We start from the raw sequence: 17157 nt of genomic DNA, 5'->3' as shown, positions 1-17157 counted from the left end.
CCTCTGGCTCTATGGAGAGATAATCATTCGAGCGTGAAATTTTGCATTCATCTGTGTATAAGGTATACAGCAACCGACCAGGGGATATACCAGCAGAAAAACTTGTTAAATCCATCATTACCGTTTCAAAGAAAACGCTCGGCTGCGTCAATAACTTGTACTTTGAAATTCGTGCACGGTCAGTACTGATCAGCTCTGCAGTGATGATAGAAAAAACGTAACAAGAAGCAGTGGATTTATTCTGGAAGGGGTTCGAGTAATTTTACATGCAAAAAGTCATCGAACTATTACAATTTTCAGATTGGATTCCAGTGGAACTACACGGTGAATTAGCAAATCTCGTTTTAAAACGAAAAAAAGAAACAAACGGTACGCGTTGGTGCCTTGAATTTAAACCGATAACGTCCATCGAACTAAACCGCTGTCAGAATTTGAACGTTATATGAAACACAAACTGAATATCGCGTAAGAGTGGAATATTTATTGGTCCAAGATTTTAAAAGGTGCGATGAACTCTAACCCAGGAATTATAACTGCTCTTCACACTCGTTCATCGTTCCCCCTCTGACGCCTGACTGAATCTTGTGCTTGATTTTGTCTTCCACAGTGGCCGGGATGGTGACCCTTCAAAACTTGCAAAATTGGGCAAATCTTCAAAACCTCCCCCAGGTCGCGTCGCTGGCAGCTGGTCTGCAGGGAATGACCGCTGGCTTGACAAACAATCAGCTAATCAACGCGCCTCTCAACCTTACCGTCAGTTCGTCGGGTGAGTCAGAAGAGATACGAGGTTAAATTGGTTAAGCACTTCGCTTCTCGGCGCAGAACGACTTTGTAACGGTAAACCTTTTAATCCGATCCTCTTAATTGTGCAACAGACACCAGCACTCTATCCGGTTTATTCAGACCTACAGATTTCAAGCGATTCCGTTCTCGGATTTTCATTAGAAAAATCTGCTACCTAGACTGCAGCACGTGAAAGTACGGCACATGAATAACGTACCGAATCCCTCCCGATTAGCCGAGTCCTCCCTTCCATTACCCAGTTCCGGGTGAAGTTTCGCCGTAACAATTAGCCAACGCACAGACAGACGGGAATTAATCCGGAAACGGAAACTCTGGTTTCAGCTGGTACGATACCAACGTCGTCGAACACGGCAACCACTTCGCACCTTTTACCCCAAAGCTCCGTGACCGTGGCAACGCTGCCTCAACTCCTGTCGCAGCCGCAGCCAGTAGCGATGCCTCAATTCGTCCTGACCTCGGGACAACTCGTCCAGGGTATCCAAGGGGCACGGTTGCTGATACCGACCTCGCAAGGTAAGCTGCAGCTGTAAGAAAAATGTTGAGCGATGACGATGACGATTCGAGGGAATCGAGGCCAGGCGTGAACCACCCTCGACGAGTCCCGGTTATCATCCGTTTCCGTTTTCCAATACCAACGGAATTATCACCAACGCCGTACCGCCCGGCATGATATTGCATAAGCAAGTCCGCGCTACCAATGCCGGCTAACCCTGGCAAGCAGTTTCGTGGATTAGGTGAGACCAACGGTCAGCCAGCTCCGGTTCCTACGTAGGCGCCCCCCTCGCCATCTATTTCCTCCCCTTCCGCCACCCGAGGCCCCCCCCCCCTCCCCCCGCCCCCCACGTAGCCGTTCGGTCAGGCAGAGGGCAAACTCTGCAACTAATTTCAATGTATAATTAACGTCTCGCTAGCCACCCCGTCGCCTTGGCGGGTTGTACGGGGTGGGTTTCCTGGGCTACCTTCGCCTCCGCCTCGTCCCACCCTTTCGGGACCCAAAACCCAAGTACCCACTTGCGCTGGACATCACAGCCCACGGATTCGGCCACTATTATATCGATTGCGGTACTCTCCTAAACTTCGTTCCTTCGACGTTGTTCAGCCGTGGAAAAGGGGGGAAGGAGGTCCCATCCTGTCGACCTGAAACTTGCAGATTGCTCCAAAGTGGATTGAGATTACAGGGAAAGCAGAATCAGTATTAGCCTGACGGTTTTCGCCGTGTCGCGAGGGAAGTTTTCGACTTCAGCCTCGCCGGAGGAACCTCCTACATCCTTTTAACTCATATTATACTCGATGAGACGTCGCGAACAAAAAGCCCCGTCGCTGTAAGCCAGTCACCCTAAAGGTTTCTTCCTCCTTAAACCGGGGTAGCTGGCTCGCAGTGCTTGAGCACGTGCTATTCAGGGGTGGGTACAAGGATCGTTTGACGGTGCGGTAAAATCTTGGAGGACCTCGTAGAGTGGGCGAGGCGTGCGTTATATCGCACGTAACTAACGCGTCAGTGTACCGAATAATATAAGGGACTCGCTCGGCAATGGGGTGTAGTATACGTGTACTGGTAATCGGTAATCATATTAAGCGCGTGCACCAAGTAATCTGATTAGCGATGCCCGGGGTGATCCTGAGAACTATTCTAAGTATGATTAGGAGTCCAGGAGCGGTACACCACTGGAACACCTAGTGTAGCCCGTGCACTATTGAGACGGTGATAATAGTTCGCCAACTTTGCTGGTCGTGGGGTTAGGAGCTCGTTGGGTCGACTAATGTTCCCTCTATGAAGCTCCCGTAACTCGGAGGGCTGGCGCTCTTGTCCCGCTTTGCCTCGCATCGCGTTCGAGTGTGCGGTAACGAATCCGGAGAAATGGCCGGAACACCTCTTACTCTCGTATCCCGATCCCATCCGAAAATCACGCGGACCTTGCGAACTGTACGAACCGCGGGTCGAAGTTGATATTCTCTGCTTTGAATCGCAGGATTTGAAACACAGACGATTCTGACAATACCCGTGAGCCACGTGACGAACAACCAGATGGTCAACCTCGCCCTCAGTAACGGACAAGTGGTCTCGACGACGCTGGCCAATCTGCAATCGATAGCCCAACCCCAGAGCATTATGAACACCCCATCGAGCAACGGTGAGTAGTGGTAGCGGTACGGAGGGGTGAATCGCATAATGGATCTCGGAGAGAGATAAACTCTCGTCTAATCTCTCGCCAACTTTCAGTACCGACCAGTCCGAGCCTCGCTTCCGGCCTCGGAATCAATCCCGCCGCGCTGCCCCACCTTCTCGGCAATAGTTCGGCCAGCCAGCAACTTCTCAACGCCATGCAACCCCAGCAAATTCTTCAGGCTGCTCAGGCTGCCCAGGTAGCTCAAGCCGCTCAAGCCGCTCAAGTCGCTCAGGCCGCTCAGGCGGCTCAAGCTGCTCAGGCTGTTCAAGCGGCTCAAGCATCCCAACAAACTCTGCTCACCACCTCACCCCAGCAGCACGGGAACCGGCACAGTTCGCACTCGAATCATTACCCGGTAGGTTCCACTTTGTTTATTATGTACGCAAGGGCTCGGTGGACGTTCGAGGGAGACTGACAATGAGTGGATCCGTTCGCGAGTGAATCCGAGGATATTCGCGATGACGCGTTAGGTGTTCTCGTCGCGGTATATCGAGGGTAGAAATGAACGTCGTCGATTGACTCGTGCAAAGACTCCTTTAACGAGATATTCTACGTGCCTTGTCCCTTCAGCCTCAGGAAAAACACCACAGAGAAAGACCGGAACAATCATCGCCGCTTAACGGATCGGTTGGATCCGCAGCCTCGGCCTTAAATCGACTCGCTGCCAGCAACGGCGAGATCACGATCACGACGACGCACGGACCCAGCGGCGGCGGGGTCAAGCGTCAAGCTTCGCCGAGCAGCTTGCACAGCCCCCGGGACGAAGATGACGACCTTCTGAGTGACTCGCCGAGTAAGTATCGCCCGGATAATCGAAAATGTCTTTTTCACACCTCAAACGCCGCTGGTGACACTCGTACCTTTTTCTTTTCACGGTTGTAATGAAAGTTGTAAGTTAAATCACTTTGCTTTTGGTATTCCGAATCGGAAAAATTGCTCTCTCTCTCTACTCGAGGGTACAACAGAATCCGTCGTGCAGTTTCTCTTTTTTTTCGTTTTCTTCCAAGTTGAAACGAAGACTGTAGTTTCTAAAGAGCCGTCAAACCACCGTAAAGATTCTAATTCTACGCGCAAAACTGATTCTTGGATCGAACAATGCCTTGTTGCCTTAGGCAATTCCAATAACTCGCGCAACGAACATGACTATGACCGATACCTATTACCGAAAAAAGTATACTTCCGTAATTCCTGCTCGATTGGTATCGAGCAAACGTGCCCAGTAGTCGCGTTTTAACGACACTAAATTATTCGTTCGTGGCCTTTATACCGCGAGTTTTAGAACGCCATCAAGATTCCTATAATTGCTACTACACGGTAAGTTTTAGAGAGAATGTCTCATACACTCTGGAATTTAATCTCGGCTTTTAACCGCCGCTATGTGCCAGCAGTTGTCGCCGATTAATTAAGGGCTACTTATCAAACGGAGTGCAGCCTATGGATTTTCTGTTTATTGCACGGAAACGGGGCAAACCTGTTAGTCTAGTCCCCTCATGTGGGTATTCAGGACTTAGGCTGCTGCCATTATACGGCACGTGAGCTAACAGATTTACGAGGGAAATCGACCCGTTCGTACGGCTGCCGTAACGAAGCCGATCGATTTCGTTACCGAAACGTTGTATTTTGCGCAATTGTTCAAAGAACGCGACGGCATGCACGAGGTCGTAGGTACTTCCTGAATCTGCGCTCTTTCCGCCACCCTTCTCAAAACCCCGCAGCGAATGAGATCCGTTTCCCAATTTACAGATCAGCCAACCATTAACGAAGCAACGAATAACGTCGTGGACGGAATTAATTTGGACGAGATCAAGGAGTTCGCGAAGGCTTTCAAACTGCGGAGACTTTCGTTGGGGTTAACGCAAACGCAAGTGGGACAAGCGCTCAGCATCACCGAGGGACCGGCTTACAGCCAAAGCGCCATTTGTAGGTAAGCTGTCCTGGGAAGTAGAGGGAGGATCTTCGGAAATTTTTGTCAACCCGGCAAAGGCCTTGCAAAATAGTAACACGTGCCAGGTCACTGGATATGGCATTGTCGTTGGAAAGAAAAAACAATTGGGATACATCGCTGTGAGATGATGTATTTTTTTTTCTTTTTTTTTTTCACAACTTTTTCAATGCGTTCTATCACAGTTCGGTAGATGGTATCGAGCGATTGTATTGATTACACGGCTGTACAGCATCGTTAGACGAATTTGGCCTTTGCACGCAAAGAGTTGCACATAATTTTTATATTTATTTTATTCTACGAGCGAGCGACGTTGTATCGAGGAGAAGTGTGAAACAGAAAGGATAGAATCGTCTTTTTTATAGCGGACGAAAGTTCGGCGTAGAATATTAATTTATGTTTCACGAGTCACACACGTTTTATATTCGTTGACTAACTTAAGCATTGGTGATTGTTCCCCAGTGCCCTGGCTACCCAGATGTACGCTGCCTCGCAGATTGCCTCTCAGCAGAAAGTTATGTACGTTAAACCCACATGCTACTTATTTAACTTAAAACATTGAAAGTATTGAACTCTATGAAATCCTTTCCTGCAGTTATATCCAAGTGTTGCAATCATACGATCGTTCACGATTCTGAGTAATAACTTTGGTTTTAATGAATATTCGGCAGTCGTCGGTCGGAATTGACTTCAAAATCTCTGAGAACAAAAGCGTGGAAAAAGAAAAGAAAAACATGGAAGGATGTAATGAATCAATTTAGCGATTCAGCCGAAAGTATCGAATCAAACGTACCTAAGCTATCGCTACGCAGTTGTACAGCATGACGAACAACTTCTTTATTATTATCGCATTATAATTTAACCGTTAATAGAGTTCTTGTTCCGTAACGTACCGTTAAACTTTGTTTCATTCGTCACCGATTATCGGAGGTTACGACTCAATGATCGTTCAAAGAAACAACGACGATACATGATAAAAATTGCGATCTGTGCTTTTCCTGTCTACATCCTAGGTTCTTCCTGATTTTTCATTACATCTTCCTACCATGTCTTCTTATTCGCTTACAAAAGTTCACCACTGTTTTCTTTTTCCATTCCGTTTTTTATTTTTACAATTTTTCTTTCTCTCCTTGTTGTGTCGTAGTTGAAAGGATAATATTTGGGTATAGCTGCGGTCAGATTTGAACTATGTTTCTCATGATAATTTCGTTGAAAAGGGAGCATTACTAAAATAACGATAAGTAAGTTTTTCGAGCCAGGGCATTGGCAAGCTTGGACCAATGGTGTCGCCAACACATATTGAAAAAAAGTCAAATGAATTTTCACAATAATGATTTTTCAGATATTTCTGTGGGCAACCTTTTTTTTCTTCTTCTAATTCTCTTGTAAAATTAATTTAGTTTGCGTTGGCAACATCATAAAGCAAAACATCACCAAAAACTCTTGCATGACCGCCTTGTCAATGTCCTCTTGTCATGATTATTAAATCGAATTATTGCATGTAGATATTTCGTACGCTTAATTAATGCTCCTTTACACACCCTTCGTAAAATCATTTCCTCAATTTTGAATGCGAGATTCTTAAACAATAAATCATTTTTCTGTGCTCATTCGCGCAGCCTCCTTTGGCGTAATTATTAAAAATTCCACGTTGCATACATAATTTCCCACGTTTGTCTTCAGGTTTGAAAAACTAGACATCACGCCGAAGAGCGCGCAGAAGATAAAGCCGGTATTGAAAATGTGGATGCAGGAGGCCGAGGAGAGGTGAGTTGCGATCGGCATTGATCAACGAAATCCATTCGAAATCGATCTTTCGTCAGTTTTTGCTTTCTTTCCTTTTTTTCTTCGGCGCTAAAATCTACACAGATCGGTGAGGTCAAGCGCGTCACGTAATCGGATACCATTAACTAATTGAACCCAATTTCGATTAATCGGATATTCGTGCCCTGCGATAAATACCGGTTACGTTAATTAGCCAGGGTTTAATCGCGAAATTTTCTCATTCCCAACGACAGAGCGTGGAACGGGCGATCGAGAAGTCCGCAGATCATCACGGCTCGAGTCTCGAATCGCGCTCCGAGCTTCGTCGACGAGATCCGTAAGCCTGTGTATTATAATCGCGGCGGTCACGCCCGTAGCATGCCTTACCGGTTTGATCGGTAAGTCATGCACGCCTAAAGAATTTCAACCGGCAATCGGTCATGATCGGAACATCATCACGGATGCGGACGGTTTAACAATCGTAACGAAAGCCGGCCGAGTCGGTTTGTCTCTCTCTGGCTCTTTCTCTCTGTGTGTGTCGGGTAAATTTGTACGGAACAGGATGGACCGATGTTGTAGACGAGGGCGTCGTTTTCTGGAATTTGCGGTCGAAAGTTAGGGACTGCAGCGGCTGGTTCCCATCTCGGAGTCCCGGAGCGTAGCTTTTAAGTGCAAGCGTGTCTCGGGGCTCGTGTATACGAAAAAATGAAAGGAGCTAGTTTATGCGGTGCACGTGCACGATTTATCTGCCGAGTAATTAAACTGTGGACTAATTAAAATCAGGTTCCTGATGTACCTCCTTCTCCCCTCGACGCTCTCGCTTTCGCTCTCCGACCCCCCTCACCGACTTCCCTGCAGCCTCCTTCGAGCTCCGCGGATCTCCATTAGCATATTGTTTTCGTCGATTCGTAGAAATATCTTATGCCGCCGTTCGAATTCACTCTGTACCCTTCGTCGCTTCGTACGGTTTAGACGGAAATCTGCAGAATAAACTCGAGCCTTTAACCGGCACCGTGGTATCCGAAAGCTTTATTCGCAATCTCCGGAAGCCCCCTACTTCACATATGTACATCAGGTGTACGTTTCGAAGCTTCGATCACATTGAATAAAATTCTTGCGCACGCCTTCGGGTCCGCACAGGCTGAGGTGATTTCGAAGCTGTAAGAATGTTGCGGTTCATTTCGTAGAGAATAGATATCCGAGTTGTTGTTAGGGTGTAGATTCGTGCATTCGGACGATTCTGACGAGGAATCTTTACCGTACGCCGAGAGGTCGTCAGACTTTCACTCAAAACAGTGCAAACGATTACAGGTACAAAAGCGGGGCTAATCATCTTACGGATTTTATCGGTGTCGAACCGAGCAAGAAGCGGAAACGAAGGACTTCGTTCACCCCGCAGGCACTGGAACTGTTGAACGCACATTTTGAGAGGAACACTCATCCATCCGGTAAGAACTCGCACGTCTGACGCTAGAGCCTATTTTTACTCCTTTCCCAGCACATTCGGCCTGCAATATTTTCGTACTCTTGTTCCAGGTACCGATATCACAGCGTTGGCTCATCAGCTGGGATACGAGAGAGAAGTGATCCGAATTTGGTTTTGCAATAAACGACAAGCCCTGAAGAACACCGTCAGAATGATGTCGTCCAAGGGGGTCGTTTAAGCGACCTTTTTCCGCTCTAACAATAAATTGCTCTCACTTCGTTGGCGGAGTGAAAAACGTTATACGACGGGTGCGTAAAGCTATACTTGGTACGATTAAGTGCAAACTTACGTACGTAATACTGTGAAACGGGTGGTATAAAAAAAAAAAAACTCTAATGCTATAAAACATACTTTATACATGCATGATAGGTGAATGATAAACTGAAATTAAATTGCCTAACATTTTTTATTTGAATATCTTATACACCGTTCGTGACATATAAACGCAACAATGCATAGTGAAAGTTGGAACTTTGTTTCATGTTTACTTTTTTCTCGAATAAATATCAAAATAAGTAGAATACAATTACGCGTGCCGGAGAATAGAATTATCACACCAATTTCTACATCGTTCCGACAGCGGTGTAATAATCCGTAAATTAAATATAATAAAAACCGTACTTTCCGAAAATAAATACATCAATAATGTTATTCGTAATAATAATTATAGTAATAATTGAAGAAAAAAAGGAAAAAAAAAACACTCGTCACACATAATGGATAAATAATAATAATAATAACAATTACAATAACAATAGCTACGGTAAATTGAAATGTGACAAGTAATACGTATACATATATATATATATATATATATATATGATACTAAAGAGAAAGTATTGTGATCGTACCTATAATTAATACGCCGTGTAAAGAAAGTGAAAATGTGAGCCAACGCAACAGACGTTGAGAAAGTTGTGTGAGTGCGTAAGTATGCGTGTGTCTGGACTCTACCCGGAAGAACGCGAACGAAATCTAATTGCGATATTCCAGCTGGATCTGCTGCGATAAGGCGAAGATGACTGGAAGTTGAACCAAAATAGTAATACGTCCAAATACGAATGAATAAATTGATCAGAGTACAAGTATTACTCTTTAGAAACTTTTCGTACGCGTACGAACCGTAATATAGATATTTAATAACGAAAACGCATATTTAAAATAAATAAATGAGAAATGGATAAATAAAATACCTATAGCAATCATATATACATGAATATATACATGAATCGCAATAATGTCTGAAAGTGCACGAAGTACGCGTATTACATGCAACGTTTCTCTCAATACTCTTAAACGTGTTGTATCGATGAGATGTATTTATTATTTAAAAATACGAGACAAAAAATTTCCACTCTTCATTTTGATTTGCTTCGTTTTTTTTTTTTTTTTTTTTCCACGTAACGCTAGTCCGCATCTCCTTTGCCATACATTGTAGGAAGTATAGATTTTGAATTCACAACCACGTCTCATTTCTTCAGGTTAATTATCGCGTTTTCTCAGCTATACTGAAACTCCTTTTCCGGGGCTTCATCGAGAATCTTCTTAATTCGTGAATATCGACTAATTTTTTTTTGTAATCCCCACTGCCAAACCAGTCTATTTTGTCTGCGGAAAATCCAGCATTCCCGGAAACCTTTTCTCGTAAGTAAAATCCCGGTCCGTAATCAATCTGAGATTTAAGCAATAAAACAATATACAAACGAACCATCGTACGTATCGATATGAGCCAAATCAATTGTCTCTTGGTACATGCAGTGATGGTGGGATATAATAATAAGACATATATACTTGTATCACAACGGCCGTTGAAATCTCGCGTTTCGAAGCCCCTGGTAAAATGGATCTCATTCTCAAATGATTGCAAGTTCGGTAGATACGCATAGGGTATTATACACATACGAATATGAATATATACCTTTATAAATATATAAATAAATACCGATTAACGATAGGTATGTATAAAAGTATTCTAATTTAGATATTAGGGGCTAATTCGTACCCGTATGTTAAACTGTTAAGCCATTAATAAATATTATTATAACGATCTTTGAATCCGCAAGGATAGCCTGTAAATAAAACCGTATATTGTAATAACAAAATACAAAAATATACTTTTAATGTTACGGCTATGAAATAGCTAGACTCATGGAAAGAAAATTTACATGGTTAAAATAAATTAACGAAAAACAAAAAAGTATTTAAGAAAATTTACTTTAGGCGAAAAAAACAAACAAATAAAGAGCAAAGTAATTTTATTCCTAAAAAAATTGTATAATAAAATTCAAAATTCAAAATTTTGATTGTGAAAATAATTGAATCGTGCGTGTTGTCCTTTTGATAAAGATAAAAAAAAAAGCGTTTGTACAGAGATATTCCGGTTATTAAATTTTGTTATGAAAAAGAAATGAATAAATTGTAGAAATCATGTGTATTTTCTTCGTGAAAAATAAAAAAATGATATATGTACAATATACATATATAAATATATATATATGTGTATGCATAAGTATATCATACGCATACATACGAACACCTATATACATATATAGGGTATATATGTATATACACAATTGATAGGTTACTCAAATATTCATATTAGTATCGAGAATGTGAATTGTATTCGTGAGTGTCATATTTCTAAGGAAGATAGATCCACGGGCGAATGTTTTGTGGCAGTTTTCAGAAAAAACAATCAAACGCAATTTGATAAAATTGCGGGAACAAGTGATTCTTGCTTCGCCCCGCGACAAAATAGAACGAAAACAAAAAACACTTGGCATTGGTCTTGAGAGTTAAACGATAAAAGAATATTTGTTAGAAACTTGTCGAACCCTAGATAAAAATTAAAGTGTTGCTGCATGTAAATAATCATTCGGAGAAAACTGCCTCCAAAACATTGCCCAGCGAAACCAAAGTTCCTACTACGTTTTATAAATAAACTGGACAAATCTTGGAATGTAAATAGAGAATGCAAATTAAGCTAATTAATCACAATACAACCGGCAATTCATTGAAGTTAAGACTATTGAGACTGGTACGAAGTCAACTAATTCTATTCACAGACGTACAGATATCGATTGAACCAATATCGGTAGAAACCGATTGGATATATCCTGTAACTACGCGATTGTATGTATTTTCCGTTATGACGAAAGGTGTAACGAAATAAGAATTGACTCATTGTCAGTCCTGGCGATCTGAATAAAACATTTATCTCGAGTATTATAGTATACAGCTTGCCGAATAAATATTTAGACTTTGATATAGTAACAAATCAGTATTTCCGCATGTATGTTACTCGAATTGGTTGACTCGCTGACCGCACTAAACACAGTCGACAACTAAGCACATAAGTATACAATTAGGATAAACACTGTCTTTAATGTTAGCTCGTAGTACGTATTTAAAAAAATGAACACAATTTAGTACGTAAGCGAATACCTGTAAACCTAGTAGGTGTCCACTAAATAAAAAAGTATATTGTGGTAAAGACTGTGTGATGTCTATTTAACGTAACTAGATCTACCATTACGATTATTGTATGTGGAGAGATTTATTTGATATTTATGCGTGAACGAGAATATCGTACATTAATCGAACGATCCCTACTGATTGTATATAAAATTCGGTTCAAAAAATCACTCTTCCGAATCAAGTTTAATCTCAAAAATCGTGTTCTGGTTTTGAATTGGGACATTTGAGTTTGTTCGAAACGCGTTTTCCAAATTGCTGATGGTCCAATTCGTCGAAAAAGAGTCCTGAAAATCGAATCTCTGGGAAAAAGCTTTCGGTCCCTAAGAACAGCAGCAAAGGATCCGGCTGATCAGATTGAAATTTCTTCGGTGAATTCTGGCTGATTTTGAAAATATATATTTTCTTCATTTTTTCACATTCCAATTAAGATCCTAGATTTTTGAATTACTCCATTAAAAATGTAGTTCAGATCCATTGACCTAACCAATTACGAGAGTCAATTTGACGCACGCGAAAATCCAGCTATTTTCGGTTGCGGGAAGCCGCTTTCGGCTAGCAATCTCTGTAAATCTGAAGCGTTGACTGAAGAATATAAAGACGGATACCCCTGGATAAATTTTTCGGACCAGTTTTCGGCGGGCAAGTGTGCCCAGGTGGGCCTGGGAGCGTAGAAGGTACCACTTCCTACCATCACCGACCACCTTCTACCACCCCCTACCACCTCCTAACAGCGCCGACGACCGCGTACCATTTCCGAACACCTCCGATCACCTCCGACCACCTTCGTCCTCTTCGTCCCCCTGCTCGACAATGTATTCGATAACATTAATTTTCATAATTATTCCAACAACTCTTCATTTGCTCTCTCGATCTTGAATTTTCATAGGCATAGAATCGAAACGCTGTTTTAGCTCGTCGCAAGTGAAGTATCTGCGTTGGGTGGAGGAGCAGTATCGTTTTTCGAAAAGTGTTCGTATGGGAAAAAAATTCAGAGTAACTGTAATACATCACGGATGCGCTAATTTTGAACGAGATGAAATGGATGCTTCGTATATGAGACAGTATTTAACGCTGCGTAGTGATTTAAAGACCTAGGTAAAGGTGATAGGGAGAGAAAGAACGACGCTTCTTAACACTTCGAGTGTATTTTAACACACATTTGAAAGATACGAGCGAAATTTTTCATCATCCAACTGTCGCAGAACGGCAGCGTTATTAGCCGACCCGTTCACTGAAGAATATATCTTCAGTCAACGGCTGACCATCGAAGGGCCTGGCCGCTTGAGTCTGGAATCGGCAGGAGAGATAAAGTGCGTATTTCTTGTATGAAATGTGAAAACTAAAATCATTATACATCATATCATATCATCATACATCATGCATCATACATCGTACATCATACATCATACATCATCATACATGGTATCAAAGTTCGAAACCATAGTTTGGATGTCGGATGTTCAGAAAGTGACGTCACCAATTCAAAATCAGCTAGCCGAATTCCTCAGTCGGGAAACAACCGCGCAGTAGAGCGGACGGATGAGAGTCGCGCTCCGCAAATTTCGAGTACCGGGTTCTCAACCTCCCGGATCCCGCGCTTCGGGTCCGCTACGTATTTCGAGTACCGGGTTCTCAACCTCCCGGATCCCGCGTTTCGTGTCCGCTACGCGGTGAAACTCGACTTCCAGGATAAACGCTCCGTGGTTCCTGATTCACGTTTACAATAAATTATTTCAATTCGTTTTTCGCGCAAGCCCAAATTCAGTAGCTGTCAGTCCGCTAATAAAATTTCTCGACTTCCAGGATAAACGCTCCGTGGTTCCTGATTCACGTTTACAATAAATTATTTCAATTCGTTTTTCGCGCAAGCCCAAATTCGGTAGCTGTCAGTCCGCTAATAAAATTTCTCGACTTCCAGGATAAACGCTCCGTGGTTCCTGATTCACGTTTACAATAAATTATTTCAATTCGTTTTTCGCGCAATTCCAAATTCGGTAGCTGTCAGTCCGCTAATAAAATTTCTCGACTTCCAGGATAAACGCTCCGTGGTTCCTGATTCACGTTTACAATAAATTATTTCAATTCGTTTTTCGCGCAATTCCAAATTCGGTAGCTGTCAGTCCGCTAATAAAATTTCTCGACTTCCAGGATAAACGCTCCGTGGTTCCTGATTCACGTTTACAATAAATTATTTCAATTCGTTTTTCGCGCAATTCCAAATTCGGTAGCTGTCAGTCCGCTAATAAAATTTCTCGACTTCCAGGATAAACGCTCCGTGGTTCCTGATTCACGTTTACAATAAATTATTTCAATTCGTTTTTCGCGCAAGCCCAAATTCAGTAGCTGTCAGTCCGCTAATAAAATTTCTCGACTTCCAGGATAAACGCTCCGTGGTTCCTGATTCACGTTTACAATAAATTATTTCAATTCGTTTTTCGCGCAATTCCAAATTCGGTAGCTGTCAGTCCGCTAATAAAATTTCTCGACTTCCAGGATAAACGCTCCGTGGTTCCTGATTCACGTTTACAATAAATTATTTCAATTCGTTTTTCGCGCAAGCCCAAATTCGGTAGCTGTCAGTCCGCTAATAAAATTTCTCGACTTCCAGGATAAACGCTCCGTGGTTCCTGATTCACGTTTACAATAAATTATTTCAATTCGTTTTTCGCGCAAGCCCAAATTCAGTAGCTGTCAGTCCGCTAATAAAATTTCTCGACTTCCAGGATAAACGCTCCGTGGTTCCTGATTCACGTTTACAATAAATTATTTCAATTCGTTTTTCGCGCAATTCCAAATTCGGTAGCTGTCAGTCCGCTAATAAAATTTCTCGACTTCCAGGATAAACGCTCCGTGGTTCCTGATTCACGTTTACAATAAATTATTTCAATTCGTTTTTCGCGCAATTCCAAATTCGGTAGCTGTCAGTCCGCTAATAAAATTTCTCGACTTTCAGGATAAACGCTCCGTGGTTCCTGATTCACGTTTACAATAAATTATTTCAATTCGTTTTTCGCGCAATTCCAAATTCGGTAGCTGTCAGTCCGCTAATAAAATTTCTCGACTTCCAGGATAAACGCTCCGTGGTTCCTGATTCACGTTTACAATAAATTATTTCAATTCGTTTTTCGCGCAAGCCCAAATTCAGTAGCTGTCAGTCCGCTAATAAAATTTCTCGACTTCCAGGATAAACGCTCCGTGGTTCCTGATTCACGTTTACAATAAATTATTTCAATTCGTTTTTCGCGCAATTCCAAATTCGGTAGCTGTCAGTCCGCTAATAAAATTTCTCGACTTCCAGGATAAACGCTCCGTGGTTCCTGATTCACGTTTACAATAAATTATTTCAATTCGTTTTTCGCGCAATTCCAAATTCGGTAGCTGTCAGTCCGCTAATAAAATTTCTCGACTTCCAGGATAAACGCTCCGTGGTTCCTGATTCACGTTTACAATAAATTATTTCAATTCGTTTTTCGCGCAATTCCAAATTCGGTAGCTGTCAGTCCGCTAATAAAATTTCTCGACTTCCAGGATAAACGCTCCGTGGTTCCTGATTCACGTTTACAATAAATTATTTCAATTCGTTTTTCGCGCAAGCCCAAATTCAGTAGCTGTCAGTCCGCTAATAAAATTTCTCGACTTCCAGGATAAACGCTCCGTGGTTCCTGATTCACGTTTGCAATAAATTATTTCAATTCGTTTTTCGCGCAAGCCCAAATTCAGTAGCTGTCAGTCCGCTAATGAAATTTCTGTAACTTTATAATCTTCTCATAATCTTTTTGGTAAAATATGTCGATAAAAAAATTATATTAAACCTTACACATTATTTTTGATTTGTTCTCATGCTGAAAATATTTATTAGTATTCGAGGTATAACTCGAGGTGGTTGGCGGTGGTCGTTGGGGGTGGTTAGGGGTGGTTGCGGGCAATCGAGGTGATTCAGGAAGGGGGACGAGGATTTGTGCTCGGTGAGTAAAACACTTTTATAATATTTCATGGCAATTGTAATTATATTTTATCTAAAATATTTCAAACTAGTCATGTTTACATTAAATTATTTCAATTCATTTTTCGCGCAAGCACATATTCAGTAGCTATGAATAAGCTTCTACCATTTATTATGTTATCAATTAATTAATTAATCAATTACTCAATTATATTAATCCTTACACAATATTTTCGATGTGTTCTTATACTGAAAATATTTATTACTATTCAAGGTATAACCTGAGGTGGTTATCGGTGGTTGTTCGAGGTGGTTGAAGGTGGTCGGAGGTGGACGAGGAGGAGGATGAGGAGGACGAGGATTTGTGCTGGGTGAGTAAAACACTTTTATAATATTTGATGGCAATTGTAATTACATTTCATCTGAAGTATTACAAACTTGTCACGTTTACAATAAATTATTTCAATTCATCTTTCATGCAAGCACATATTCAGTAGCTATGAATAATCTTGTACAATTTATTATATCATCAATTAGTTAATTAATATTCTTATAATATTTAATGGCAATTGTAATTATATTTCATCTGAAATATTACAAACTTGTCACGTTTACAATAAATTATTTCAATTCATCTTTCGTGCAAGCACATATTCAGTAGCTATGAATAATCTTATACAATTTATTATATTATTGATTAATTAATTGATTACATTAATCCGTACACAATATTTTTGATGCGTTCCTCTACTAAAAATATTCATTACTATTCCAGGTATAACCCGAGGTGGTCGGAGGTGGACGAGGAGGAGGACGAGCTGAACGAGGAGAAGGACCAGCTGGACGAGGAGGAGGACCAGCTGGACGAGGAGGAGGACGAGGTGGACGAGGAGGAGGCGGCGTGGGTCGCGGGAGAGGAGTGGCGGCGAGGGGGAAGAGGTGGGGGAGGGAAGGTGGAGAGGCGGGCGGGGCGGGGGAAGGGAAGGGACGGGACGGGAAGGGAAGGGATGGGAAGGGAAGGGAAGGGACGGGACGGGGAGGGGCGCGGGAGGGAGGGAGGGAGGGAGGGAGGGTGGGAGCGGGAAGGGGCGGGCGGGGGGGTGTTCTGCTCTATTAACTTTAACGGGCTCGCATTGACATCCGTCCTCCACTTCACTCCCTCCCTCCCTCCCGCCCTCCCTCCCAACCCTCCCTCCCACCCTCCCTCCCTCTCTCGCCCCTCCCCGTCCCTTCCCTTCCCGTCCCGTCCCTTCCCTTCCCTTCCCTTCCCTTCCCTTCCCTTCCCTTCCCTTCCCTTCCCTTCCCTTCCCTTCCCCCGCCCCGCCCGCCTCGCCCCCTTCCCTCCCCCACCTCTCCCCCCCCCCCCTCCTCTGAAGAGAGGAGAGGTCCTCTCCCACGACCCACCCCGCCTCCTCCTCGTCCACCTCGTCCTCCTCCTCGTCCAGCTGGTCCTTCTCCTCGTCCAGCTCGTCCTCCTCCTCGTCCACCTCCGACCACCTCGGGTTATACCTGGAATAGTAATGAATATTTTTAGTAGAGGAACGCATCAAAAATATTGTGTACGGATTAATGT

At 42.8% G+C, this 17157-nt stretch overlaps 1 protein-coding gene across 6 annotated transcripts in view; it reads left to right on the top strand.

The window, feature by feature from the left end:
• Nucleotides 1–11657, top strand: part of LOC124175394 (POU domain, class 6, transcription factor 1) — a 164007-nt gene extending 152350 nt beyond the window's left edge. For 3 of the 6 annotated variants that reach the window (XM_046555601.1, XM_046555600.1, XM_046555599.1), the window contains 10 exons: nucleotides 608–766; nucleotides 1126–1317; nucleotides 2775–2936; nucleotides 3026–3327; nucleotides 3543–3765; nucleotides 4716–4896; nucleotides 5377–5433; nucleotides 6598–6681; nucleotides 7975–8126; nucleotides 8215–11657. In XM_046555601.1, the coding sequence (XP_046411557.1) occupies nucleotides 608–766; nucleotides 1126–1317; nucleotides 2775–2936; nucleotides 3026–3327; nucleotides 3543–3765; nucleotides 4716–4896; nucleotides 5377–5433; nucleotides 6598–6681; nucleotides 7975–8126; nucleotides 8215–8342 (1640 nt within the window). In that variant the 3' untranslated portion in view covers nucleotides 8343–11657. The remainder of the gene's footprint in view (nucleotides 1–607; nucleotides 767–1125; nucleotides 1318–2774; nucleotides 2937–3025; nucleotides 3328–3542; nucleotides 3766–4715; nucleotides 4897–5376; nucleotides 5434–6597; nucleotides 6682–7974; nucleotides 8127–8214) is intronic. The other 3 variants (XM_046555602.1, XM_046555604.1, XM_046555603.1) reach the window with 3 other exon arrangements.
• Nucleotides 11658–17157: the final 5500 nt, after the last annotated feature.

This window comes from Neodiprion fabricii, chromosome 2 (assembly GCF_021155785.1).
Source record: "Neodiprion fabricii isolate iyNeoFabr1 chromosome 2, iyNeoFabr1.1, whole genome shotgun sequence".
In the NCBI taxonomy this organism is placed as follows: Eukaryota; Metazoa; Arthropoda; class Insecta; order Hymenoptera; family Diprionidae; genus Neodiprion; species Neodiprion fabricii.
The sequence above is the reverse complement of the archived record's forward strand: the minus strand, read 5'-3'. Positions and strand labels throughout refer to the sequence as shown.